General features: G+C 32.8%; 1 protein-coding gene across 2 annotated transcripts in view; it reads left to right on the top strand.

Moving 5' to 3' along the window:
* Positions 1-13,926, top strand: part of LOC145277831 (ubiquitin carboxyl-terminal hydrolase 15-like) — a 353,560-nt gene that overhangs the window by 107,522 nt on the left and 232,112 nt on the right. For both annotated transcript variants that reach the window (XM_080129744.1, XM_080129745.1), the window contains one exon: positions 1,544-1,688. In XM_080129744.1, coding sequence (XP_079985870.1) covers positions 1,544-1,688 — 145 coding nt within the window. The remainder of the gene's footprint in view (positions 1-1,543; positions 1,689-13,926) is intronic.

Genomic DNA, 13,926 nt, shown 5'->3' with positions numbered 1-13,926 from the left:
TTTAAACATTTTCTTTCTTTACTTATTTTTGTATTACAAAGCATTAACTGAGATATTTTAACTTTTGACTGGAAAGATGTACATGTGTTCAAATTCCGTAGCAAAGACAATTCTTTTCTCTAATTAGCTAAAACAATTAAAAATGTGGATGTGTAAAACTTCTGCTTTGAGTATTTGAACACACCCTGACTGCTTATTTGCAAAAACTGATCTACCGCCAGTGGGCATGCTATGCTGACAGATTTCATTGTTAATAGTCGGATTTAAATAGTGATTTCTTTGAATATACAAATCCCAACAAAAATATTAAAATGCCATTTTTAAGTAAATTGTATTGTGAATCCAATTATATAACTTTTATTTTGATGGAGGTAGGAGAAATGTACTTATTACTGATTTAAAAACTGAGTGTCAAATTAAGTAGCAGTGTGCGACTTGTGTAGTGCTGAACGTTATGGTGTGTGGTATTGCTAAAAATAGTAAGTTATCATCAGCCAGTGTTTCGTTAGTGGAGATCATAATACCAAGTTATTGCCAACCAATGTTTGGTCGTGTAAAACACAATATTATTAATACTAAGTTTGTTATGCAAGCCAGTGTTTGGTCGGTGCAGATCACAATATTAATAAGGTAGTTAGTGCGAGTCATTGTTTTGTCTGTGCAGATTGCAATACTGGTACGTTAGTTATGCTAGCTAGTGTTCATTCAGTGCTGATCATAGCGATAATAATTATAAGATATTGCCAGCCACATAGTTTAACTGTCGATTCAAAACATAAATACACAAGACATGACTATAACTAAAGGCAGGAATGAATTACTTTTTTACTTAGATGGACAAGTTTTTCTTTTTTTTTTTTACAAATAAACTTAGTTTAACTCCGGTGCGTTCAGAAGACTGCTGAAAACATGAATAAACACGTAAATATGAACAAAGACGAGAATAAATTACTTCTGTACTTCGCTATATAAGGTTTTGTTTGATATATTTTAACATGTTTTTTCATATAAATATAGTTTAATCCTGTTGAATTAAAAATCTGAATACATAAATATGCAACATATAACTATAACCAAAGGCAAGCATAAGTAACTTTTTTTTGCTTAAATAAAAACATTACAAAAGTTAGCATTTTTATTAAATCATTCATATATATATATATATATATATATATATATATATATATATATATATATAACTCTAGTTCCTTCGGCCATAATCGAAACCAAAACTTAGGATGAATTTTTAGTGAAATTATTTGTAAAAAAATTAAATGACTGGAGTGACATCAGCTCTAATCGAATCCAAAATTATGAATAATTCTTGGTAAAATTATTTATTACAAGAAATGGAAGTACATAACAAACGGCCTGGATGTAAGTGTGACACAAAATAACACACACGCTATCATATTAATATATAGATGAGCATTAAATCATTGTTTTTGTGTACAGGAAATTATCTTTTTATAAGATAAATTTGATGCTGACATGTCATTAGCCCATTTTATTTTTAATCAGAAAGTATTTTTATTTTTTTTAGGAACCAATTGCTCGTAAAGTTATTGAGCAGGGCATGTTTGTGAAACATTGTAAAGTGGAAGTTTACTTAATCGACTTGAAACTTTGCCAGAATTCTGATATGGATGCTGTTCATACTAAACAATTCAGTCGAGCCATTACAATTGGTGAGTGAACATTTAGTTTCATGTAAAAAAAAAAAATAGAGAAAAGAAAATAGAAAATAATTAAAGTTTTTTTGTTTTTTTTTAATACCATTATTTTATGCAGAGTAATGTTGAATAGGTATTCCATGTTATCTTGAAATTGATAATGAAATTAGTAAGAGAAAAAATTTCCCAATTCAAAAACTGGTTTTAATTTTTTTGCTTATTATACAAAAAAAATTAAAACTGAAAATGAATCGCATATAAATTTGAAAAGCTTTGTAGTCCAAAAATCAATAATCTTTTGCTAATTGAGTTTTTTTTTTTTTTTTTTAATTTTTTAGTGGGCATTATGGAAAAAGAACAATCATTGATTGGTTTTATCTCCTATATAATTTTTCATTGCAGAAATTCCCCTCTGGACCAAAGTATCATAGATTTGCAACAACCGATGCCACATACAAATTTATTATGTCTAAACTATTAGTCACTATCTTATAACTTCAGAACACCATTTTAGATATATTTAGTCGTTATAATAAAATCCTACATTCCATTCTAGAAGCAACATCATCACAATCACAACCATCTTTAGAGGAATTAGTTCCTATTTTTCCCTCTAAATAACAAGTCCTCCTACCACCTCTACTCATCACCGGTAGGAATTCTGCACTTTCGACAGATCTGGGGGTGCATCCTTATTAACTGGATCCTATACATATCATTATTAACTGGATCCTATACATATCATAACATGATCTTTCCATTTCTAAATTCAAAAATAAATTCTCCCTTCTCACATTCCACCAAATCTCATTGGCTGCCAGCTGACAATTTGTTCATTCTAGAATCTAAATCTCATTGCAAAAACGAACACTCCAGAAATTTACAAATATAGCGTCACTTTCTACACAAGGCAAATGATTAGCATTTGAGCCACTGAGAAAAATATTAACTTTTTTTTTTTTTTTTTTTTTTGTTAATTAAAATTAAAAAAAAAACAAAAAAAAAAAACTACTTCCTGAGGACATTTTTCAATTTACTTAAAGTGGGTCCCTACAATTTGTACAAACATTACAAAATTATGCAGTTTTTCACAATGTGTTTTTTTTACTTCATTAAAGAGGAAAGATGTATATTTACCTTAGAAGTGTTTCCCACATGCCAGCTCACAAATTTCACTTGGCAGTTATATATTTTTTATTTCTTTAAATTTGGTTTAGATATGACTTCAAATGAAGAACTGTTTTTTTTTTATATTTACATAAAACATTTGTTTACTGTTGTTGTAATAGCTTTCACCATAGTTAGATCTTCTGATTATGAAATTACTAGCGGCGTTGCCCGGGTGTTTGTAGGTGTTTATAAAAAAAAAAAAAATGCTAGTGGGTAGGCAGGCTTGAACCCACAACGCGAAGGCAGAAAGTGAAAGAAAACCAGACATCTTACCGCTACGCCATGACGCGACAGAAGTGTAAAGCTTTCAAGTTTAGCAATGTTAACCATTACGCCATAGCAAAATGAAATCACGCACTTAAGTCTGCCTGTAGCCCAGTTAAGCTTGCAGCTTTCTGCCATATTTGTTTTCCCACGATGTTGGGGAAAACTAGTTCCCCTCTGGCAATGTCCAAATGAATAACAATTGTCGGACATGAAGGGTTTCCCCCACATTGATCAAAGCTAATTGCTTTCAAGAGGAGGCGCTTCTGTTTTGCTTCAATCAGTTTCTTTTATAAGAAAAAGACACTGAAAACCAGGGATTTTTTTAAACTCTATCAAATAAGATAGACAATGTCCATTTGCTAATCGGAGTATAAGGAAAATTCTCCATAAATGTAACCTTGTCGAGAAGATTGAAAAAAAGCTGTTTGTGAACATACACAAACACGTGTGCCCATTTTGCCTTTTATTTAATAGACTAGCGTGAGTGCCTGGTGTTGTCCGGGTGTTTGGAGGTGTGTTGAGAAAAAAAAAGTAGTAGGAAGGCAGGCTCGAACCTATGATGTGAAGGTGGAAAAGAAAGTGAAATAAAACCTGACATCTTACTGCTATGACGTGACAGAAAGTGAAAAGCAGTCAAATTTAGCAATGTCAATCAAAAAGTTGATTTGCACAAATAAGAATCACGCAGACACAGAAATGAATGTTGGCTGAAGGATAGTTAAGCTTTATGCTTTCTGCTGTTTTGTTTCCCCACAGTGTTGGGGAAAATCAGCTCCCCCAAAAAAGAACTCTCAAAAAAAAAAAAAAATAGCAGTTGTTTGGTATGAAGGGTTTCCCCGACATTGATCAAAGCCTTCAAAACGTCCAAGCACTGTGACTTTGCTTTGAGTTTCAGTGTATTTATACGGAAAAAAAAAACCGAACAAACACACGAAAGGACAGAATAGAGAGAATTTTTTAAAAATCGATCAAAATAAATATAGAGATGACGTCCATTTTCGAATCTGAGATATTATAATCTAAGAAGTATAAGGAAACTTCTAAATAAATGTAACCTTCGTCAGGTGGTAACGAGACGGCATAGGAACTCCGAATCTCCTAACTGCATCCTCAGCAATTACTGTCTTACATAGTTGTTATCGTCTCACAATGTTTTGACCAAGTAAGCCTCTGGCTGGCTTTGGGTAGGATTGAAACTGCTATTTTCAGACAATTCTCACCTGTAGCCGTAGAGATTCAACGTCTCTATCCACTGCGTTGTGAGACAACTACTATGGAAGGCAGTAACTGCTGAGGATAAAGTTAGGAGATTCAAAAACCGTCCTCTCGTGACGACGACCGGTTCTACGCATGCGCCAGATGACATCATGACCTGATTTACTTTAAATAGTTGAAAAACTGACTAAATTTCATGTTAGCTCAGTTGATTAGCGCGTTGGTTCGTTATCTAAACATTTTGGGTTTGAATCATAGTGTGAGATGTCTTTTTTTTTTTTTTTTTTTTTCGATTTTTTTTTTTTTTTTTTCGATTTTTTTTTTTTTTTTTCGATTTTTTTTTTTTCATTTGCCGTACGTTAGTATTTTTGTTTTCTTTTTGATGTTTTGATTATCCCCCCCCCCTGCTTAAGTTTTAACATTGTTTTCTTTTTACTTCGCTTATAACAAACAAACCTACGTCGTCGTCGTTGTAACGCTTGACGACTTCCATGCGCGTACCTATCAATTTGGTTCTTACTTAAATAAATTCAAACCTCTTTCAGTAACTCATTCTGGCTGGCCGATTTTATTTTCAAACTTTGCCTCAGAGCTTCGCCCCTTTTGGCAGTTACTGTTTATAAGTTAACATTACTATATTTCATGTATATTTGAAAGAGTAGGGTGGGGGATATGAAGTCAGTTCTGGATATAGCAGAAACCGTCTACAAGTTAACATTACTATATTTCATGTATATTTTTAACAGTGGGGTGGGGTATATAAGGTAAGTCCCGGAAATGGCTGAAACCATTTACGAGTGAACATTACTATAAAATATGGGTTTAATTGGTGTGTTTTTAAATAATTTGATTTTTGTGTTTGTCTGGGATATTTATTTCATTACAATGTAGCAACATTTTTATTTTAGTAGTGTGGGGGGTGATAATCTAAGTTAAATCATAAAAAAATGGTCTAAATTAGTAACATATCCAGGAATTATGAAAAATGATGAAATGTGAATTATTTGATGGGTGTGTTTGTAATGAAATAAACAGCCCAGACAATGTTATGATTTTAGTTAGACGGTGGGGGGATAATGTGGGTTAACTCATGAAATATGATGGTCGTAATTAGTAACATATCCAAAAATTATGAAAGTTATTGGATTGGTGTGTTTGTAATAAAGTAGACAGCCCAGACAATGTATGAAAGTTATTATTTTAGTAAGGGGGGAGGGGGCTATGTGGGTTAAATCATGTAAAATGGTCAAAATTAGTAACATAGCCAAGAATTATGAAAAGTAATTAAATGTGAGTTATTTGATTGGTGTGTTTGTAATGAAATAACCAGCACAGACAATGTCTCAAAGTTATTATTTTAGTAAGGGGGGAGGGCGATTATGTGCGTAAACTCATGAAATATGATTGTGAAAATTACTAACATATACAAGAATTATGAAAAATGATTAAATGTGAGTTAGTTTATTGGTGTTTGTCTGGGCTGTTTATTTTATTACAATGTATCAAAGTTATTACTTTAGTAAGACGGGGGTGATAATGTGGGTTGAATCGTGAAAATTGTCGAAATTAGTAACATATCCAAGAATTTTGAAAAATGAGGAAATGTGAGTTATTTGTATAGTGTTTGTAATCTTCTACATATATAAAAGGCAAAATGTGTGTGACCATTTTGTGTATGTCTCGCAAAGGCTTCTTTCGCACACGCTCCTGGGGTCGTTACGATCGCTTACAACTGTTTATATAGTCCCTAGATAATAATATCTATGATTTGGGAACGCGGGTCGCCTCTATATTTATTTACATCGACTTTTATGAGATTCACGCTATTTCTCTGTCGTTTGTTTGTCCTGCTTTTTAGTATAAATAAAGTGAAACTAAATTCAAATCGTTCGTTCTCGGCATCGCACCGGGAAACGTCCAGAAGCAATCAGCTTTGATCAATGTGAAGACAGTCCTTTTATATCAGACAATTGCTAATCAATCTGGACAATGGGGAGTTGGTTTCCCCTTCCCCAACATCTGTTGGGGGGAAAAGACTAGTCAAATTTTGGTTAGCAAGAGTTAACTGCGTGACTTCTGTTTGACCTCATTAATTAAATCAAATAGAAGCAGCAGAGTTAACTTTTATTGCGGCCACCTGTCAATACTTAAATAAAGTCAAACGTGATCCCGTTGTATGTCGTGGTGGCCCAGTAGTTAACGTGGCACTTTTTTTTTTTTTTTTTTTTTTTTTTCACACTTTAATTTCCAACTTTGCCTCAAGTGTTCGATCCTCATAAACTCACCTACCAAAACTTTTTTCTTATTTAATATTATATAATAATTTAATATTTTATATATATATATATATATATATATATATATATAAAAGCAAAAATGTGTATGTGTGTTTGTATGTCTCGCAAAAACTTTCGACGCGGGTCACGGATTTTCACGAGATCGATATCATTTTAAAGTTCCATCCTTCGCCCAACAAATATCGAAAAATTGGCCAAAAAGATTTTCTTCATCCTAACATCATCAGTTTTCTACAGAGAGGGGTCAGCAAAAACCGTCCTCTAATGACAAGTTTGCTTCTACGCATCCATCATACGACGTCGGAATATGATTTACTTTAAATATTAAAAAACTGACACAATTTCGTTGACGTCCTCTTACCTCAGTTGCTTAAAGCGTGGCCTCATTATCTAAAGGTTTTGGGTTCGAATCGTGGTGTGAGATGTCTTTTATTTTTTATTTTTTTCTCGATTTTTTTTACTTTTAATATTGAAACAGGGTTATTTAAGCCATTTTTCACATGTTTCTTTTTTGTTTTTATTTTTCAGATTTTTTAACAAAGTTTTAACATTCGTTTTTCTTTTTGTTTTTCCAATTTTTTACATCTAACATCGTTCGTTTGCCTTACGTTAGTTTTTTTTTTTATTTACTTCACTTATTCTTATGTTTTGATTAACACCCCCACCCCCGCCTGAGCACACACCTCGAAACACCCGGGCAACGCCAGGTACCCTCCGCTAGTCTATATATATAAAAGGCAAAATGTGTGAGAGTGTGTTTGTATGTCCACTAAAACTTTTGACTGACAGAAAAATTAACAAACTTCGTATCATATTGAAGCTCGACCCTCCGGACGACAAATATCGAAATTTTGGCCCAAAAGGACTCCTCTGAGTGTCGGCTCACCCTTACTCTGCAGGTGGGGGGGGGGCAAAGTGACATTTTAACATTAAACAGTACGTAATTTTAAATTGATTCTAAAGATATTTATAAGTACCAAAAAAAAAAAAAAAAAAAAAAAAAAAAAAACGGGCCCCAACTCTCCTACATAAAGTGTACACAGGGCCCGTTTGTTTTTTGCGTCACCCTGTATTTAAAAATCGCTGAGTCCTGTCACATGATCTTAACGTCAGCCAGCTGTAATGGCGACGTTTGTATTAAGGGACTGTTAGTATCGCACAAATTAATATATTATCTTACACAATATGAAAATGTTTCCAACGTGATTAAGGGGTTAAAAATAGTAAATATACGAGAGTATAACGAAAAATGTCAAGAAAAAATAAGGGTAAAAAAAATTAAGCTTAAAAGTATTCACTGATTACAAGACCGATCGTTATCTTTACACTAAAAAATAAACAGCCATTTTCTTTTTTGTATTATTAACACATGACCTCCTACCTCTGTTAAACTGGAGGAGGGGTGTTGACTGACGAGGCCACTTGAATTAGCTAAAATTACTTGTATACGTGTTACATTTCTTTCGCTAAACATTTCATTACCGGGTGACGACGTTTGTTTCTCTAAAGCTAGACATGCCAGGCATTACCGCCTTATTTTCGCAAAATATATATTTATCGCGTACTACATTGAGACAAGATGTTATATTCCAAACATCACACATCGCTAAACTGCTGATTCCAAATTCTAAAATAAACATTATTCAGAAAGCCATTCTTAATATTGGGAGGTTTTGTTTTTATAAACATTATTATAATATGCAAGTGACCTCCCTTGGATGTAGCTTCATTGTCGAATACCATTACAATAATATACAGTAATTGTTATATGCAAGTGACCTCCCTTGGATGTAGCTCCATTGTCGAATTCCATTAGAAAAATATACAATTATTGCTATATGAGTCACCTCCCTTGGATGTAGCTTCATTGTCGAATAGCATTAGATTAATATACAATCATTGTTATAATATGCAAGTGACCTCCCTTGGATGTAGCTTCGTTGTTTAATACCATTAGAATAATATACAATCACTGTTATAATATGCAAGTGACCTCCCTTGGATGTAGCTTCATTGTCAGATTTCATTAGAATGATATACAATCATTGTTACAATATGAAAGTGACCTCCCTTGGGGGAAGCTTCATTGTCGAATACCATTAAAATAATATACCATCATCTGGTGACATCCCAGGCATAAATCCTTATTTTCGAGTAACATTTGTTTCTCTACAGCTTGAGATCCCAGGTATAACCCCTTATTTTATTAGTGTGAGGGGGGGAGGAGAAAGATGAAACCGCTTGAACGCTAAGAATAGATACTACACATCTAAGCCAAAAGACCAAGTAACAGCTTAATTTTCTACCGACCATTATCTTCTATTATAAAAAGATGCATAATTTATATTTATCGATAACTAAATTGAGATAAGATGTCATATTCCAAAAATCACATCTGAACTAAATACATTATTATTTTGAAGGCCATCCTTATTTTCGAGTGACATTTGTTTCTCTAAAGCTTGACATGCAAAGCATTACCTCCTCCTTATTTTCTTAGGGGGAGAGGGGCGATAGATGAGACCGCTTGAATTCTAAGAACAGTTACTTCACTTTGATCTTAGCCAAAAGGCCAGAAAAACAAAGATGTAAAATATATATTTATCGTATACTACATTGAGACAAAATGTCATATTCCAAGTTTCACACATCGCTAAACTGCAGTTTCCAAATTCTAAAATAAAAAACATTATTCAGAAAGCCATTCTTAGTGTTGGGAAGTTATGTTTTTATAAACAATAATTGTTATATGTAAGTGACCTTCCTTGGATGTAGCTTTGTTGTCAAATTCGATTAGATTAATCATTGTCATAATATGTAAGTGACCTCCCTTGGATGTAGCTTCATTGTCGAATACCATTAGATTAATATGCAATCATTGTAATAGTATGCCAGTGAACTCTCTTGGATATGGCTTCATAGCTGGATATTTGTACTAGCATAATACCTAGCATTACTGGGGATTGTATAAGAAAGGTGGATATATGTACTAGCAAAATACCCGACATTGCCTAGGATTGAATGAAATAGGTGGGATGTTTCCTAGGAGAATACCTGGGGTCGGATTAAGATAGGTGGATATTTGTGCTAACAGAATACCCCATATAGGAAGATGGTGCGATTGTCGTAAAATCAAGAAAAATTATTGTCCAAATTAGTAACATATCCAAGAATTATGAAAAATGATGAAATGTGAGTTATTTGATGGGTGTGTTTGTAATGAAATAACTAGCCTGACAATGACTCGTGTATTTTTTTGTAGGAGGAAGGGATTATGTGGGTTAAATAATGAAATATGGTTGTCGAAATTAGTAACATATCCAGGAATTATGAAAAATAAAATGTGAGTTATTTGATTGGTGTCTTTGTAATGAAAAAAACCCAGCCAGACGGTGTCTAAAGTTATCATTTTAGCAAGAGGAAAGGGATTATGTGGGTTAAATCCTGAAAAACGATTTTCGAAATTAGCGACATTTCCAAGAAATATGAAAAGTCATTAAATGTAAGTTATTTGTGTTTATAATGAAATAAACAGCCCATATATAGTCTCAAAGTGATTATTTTAGTAAGAGGGGGTCAATTATGTGGGTGTGTTCTTAATGAAATAGAAAGCCAAGATGATGTATGAAAGTTATTTTATTAATTTCAATTATGTGGGTGTGTTCTTAATGAAATAGAAAGCCAAGATGATGTATGAAAGTTATTTTATTAAGAACGGGGATATAATTAGTGTTAAATCAAAAAAATGATTATTGAAATTAGTAAAATATCCAAGAATTATGAAAAATGATATGAGTTATTTGATTAGTGTGTTTGTATTGAAATAGACAGCCCAGACAATGTCTCAGATGTATTTTTTTAGTAAGAGGTGGGCGATAATGTTGGGTAACTCATGAAACATGATTGTCGAAGTAAATAACATATCCAAGAATTACGAAAAGTTGTGAAATGTAACTTATTTTATTTGTGTGTTTGTAAAGAAATAAACAGCCCAGAAAAAGTCTCAGTTATTTCTTTAGTAGGACGGGGTCAATTATGTGGGTTTAATCATGAAAAATTACTGTCCAAATTAGTTACATATCCAAGAATTATGAAAAATTATGAAATGTGAGTTGATGGGTGTGTTTGTAATAAAATAACTAGTCAGACAATATCTCTAAGTTATTATTTTAGTAAGAGGAAAAGGGATTATTTGGGTTAAATCATAAAAAATGGTTGTCGAAATTAATATCCAAGAATTATGAAAAATGATGAAATGTGAGTTTGGTGTGTTTGTAATGAAATAACCAGCACAGACAATGTCTCAAAGTTATTATTTTAGCAAGAGGAAGGAGATTGTGTCCATTAAATCACTATAAACGATTGTCGAAATTAATAACATATCCCAGAATTATGAAAACTGATGAAATGTTATTTGATTTGTATGTTTGTAATGAAATAGACCACAGATAATGTCGCATGGTTGTTATTTTAGTAAAAGAGGGGCAATTATGTGTGTTAAATCATGAAAAATGATTGTCGAAATTAGTAACATATCCAAGAATGATGAAAAATGATAAAATGTTATGCGGTGTGTTTATCATGAAATAACCAGAGACAATGTCTCGGTTATTATTTTAGCAAGAGGAGAGGGGATTATGCAGGTTAAATCATGAAAAACGATTGTCGAAATTAGTAACATATCCAAGAATTATGAAAAGTTATTAAATGTAAATTATTTGATTGGTGTGTTTATAATGAAGTTAACAGCCCAGATATTGTCTGAAAGTTAGTATTTTAGTAAGAGAGGGTCGATTATGTGGGTTAAGTCATAAACAATGATTGTCGAAATTAGTAACATATCCAAGAATTATGAAAAATGATTAAATGAGTTATTTGGTGTGTTTGTAATGAAATAGACAGGCTAGAAGATGTATCAAAGTTGTTATTTTTGTAAGAGGAAGGGGATTGTCTGTTCAAGGAGCGGAGGGCGATTATTTGGGTTACTTCATTAAAAATTGTCGAAATTAGTAACATATCCAAGAATTATGAAAAATGGTCAAATGTGAGTAACTTGATAGGTGTGTTTGTAATGAGAAAACAGCCATACAATGTCTGAAAGTTATTATTTTAGTGATAGAAAGTGGCGATAATGTGGATTAACTCATAAAAAATTGTTGAAATTAGTAACATATCCAAGAATTATGAAAAATGAAGTTTTAGTTATTTGATTGGTGTGTTTATAATGAAATAAACAGCCCAGTCAATGTAGCAAATTTATGATTTTAGTAAGAATTGGGCGATTAGATGTGCGCACTCATTAAATTTGATTGTCGAAATTCATAACATATCCAAGAATTATAAAAACTGATGAAATGTGAGGTATTTTATTGATGTGTTTGTAATGAAATAAACAACCCAGAAATGTCTCAAAGGTATTATTTAATAAGAGGAGAGGGATTATGTGATTGAACTCAGAAAAAATGACATTTGAAATGAGCAACATATCCAAAAATTATGAAAAATGTTGAAATGGGAGTTATTTGATTGGTGTATTCGTAATGAAGTAGACAGACCAGACAATTTATGGAAGTTATTATTTTAGTAAGAGGTCACGATTATTTTGGTTACTTCATTAAAAATAATTGTTGAAATTAGTAACATATCCAAGAATTATGAAAAATGATATGCGAGTTACTTTGTTGGTGGGTTTGTAATGAAATAACCAGCCATACAATGTCGAAGTTATTATTTTAAGGGGGCGATAATGTGGATTTACTCATGAAAAATGATAATCGAAATTAGTAACACACCATAGCCTACGTATAAAAGTTTTTATTTTAGTAAGAGTGTGGGCGATAATGTAAGTTAAATCATGTGACATTGTTTTTGAAATTATTAACACATCTAAAAATGATAAAAAATGATGAAAAGTGAGTTATTTCGATGATGTGTTTGTAATGAAAAACCAGCCAAGACAATATCTCTAAGTTATTATGTTAGACAGGTGAGTGATAATGGGGATTAAATTGTCGAAATTTGTAACAATCCAAGAATTATGGGATTCAACGAGATACGTTAACATATATACTTACAGATTACCAGGAGTCACCCTGGATTCAATGAGATACATGCAAATGTATGCAAGCAGAATACATGGTCGCCTGGGATGTAATGACATAGATGCAAATATATACTAACAGAATACCTTGTGTCGCCCAGGATTTAATGAGATTGATTGAGATATATACTAGTACAACACCCGGCGTTGCCCATGATTGAATGAAATATGTGAGAATATATATTAGCAAAATATCTGGCATCGCTTGGGATTTCATGAGATAAATGTGTTGTATATTACCCATCCTTGCATATACATGCTGTAAATTCCCTACCCTAGGTAAGATACAACTATTTCATATGTGTAATGCCCGTCTTATGTAGGTAAAATATTTTGTTCAAAATAGTAAATGATACATAAACATACAAAATTCCTCTTTCATAAGAATAACAAATATATTATAAAACCAAATTCAATTTTCTCATTGTTTATACGGTCCTGAGCAACGCCGGGTAACCCCGCTAGTCTATATATGTATAAAAGCGAAAATGTGTGTATGTATGTATGTTCGCTTTTTGTGTATGTCTTCAAAAGGCTTTTTTCTGGTGGATTCTCGAGGCCGTCGCTCATTTTTAAAACTTTTTATATCACGTCTAAATGATAATATGTACGACTAAACAAGGGATGGGGTCGCCTTTCTATTTAATTTGCCAGACTTTGAAACATTCGACATTTTCGGATCGGCGCATATAGATTCACCTTTTTTGTATAATAAAAGCGAAACTGGATTCAAACCGGATGTAAAAGTTACCGTTAACTATCCTGCAGTAAAACAATTTGACCTCATTAAAAACTGCGATGTTTGACATTCCCTTTTTAATAGCTCTTACACTGACTCAGGTGTTCAGGCTCAGCCTATGGGCCGCAAGGCTCCGGGTTCGAGCCGACCTATCACCAAGCCCCCCCCCCCCCTCATTTTTAAAATTGCTGTTTTTTATCTTTTTTTTTTTTTTTTTTAAATTTAAACAGGGTTAAGTTTCCTTTTAGTTCTTCTTTAACCCCCCCCCCCCCCACGCACACACCTACAAGCACCCGAGCGATACCAGCCCCCCCCCCTCGCTAGTGAAATATACAGTCCAGACAATGTATCAAAGTTATTACTTTAGTAAGCGGGGGATGATAATGTGGGTTGAATTATGAAAAATAATTGTCGAAATTAGTAACATATCCAAGAATTATGGGATTCAACGAGATACGTCCATAT

The sequence above is a fragment of the Euprymna scolopes genome, chromosome 6 (assembly GCF_053919585.1).
Source record: "Euprymna scolopes isolate OS-2025 chromosome 6, ASM5391958v1, whole genome shotgun sequence".
Lineage (NCBI taxonomy): Eukaryota > Metazoa > Mollusca > Cephalopoda > Sepiida > Sepiolidae > Euprymna > Euprymna scolopes.
Note: the sequence above shows the minus strand (reverse complement) of the source record. Positions and strands in the feature narration are given on the sequence as shown.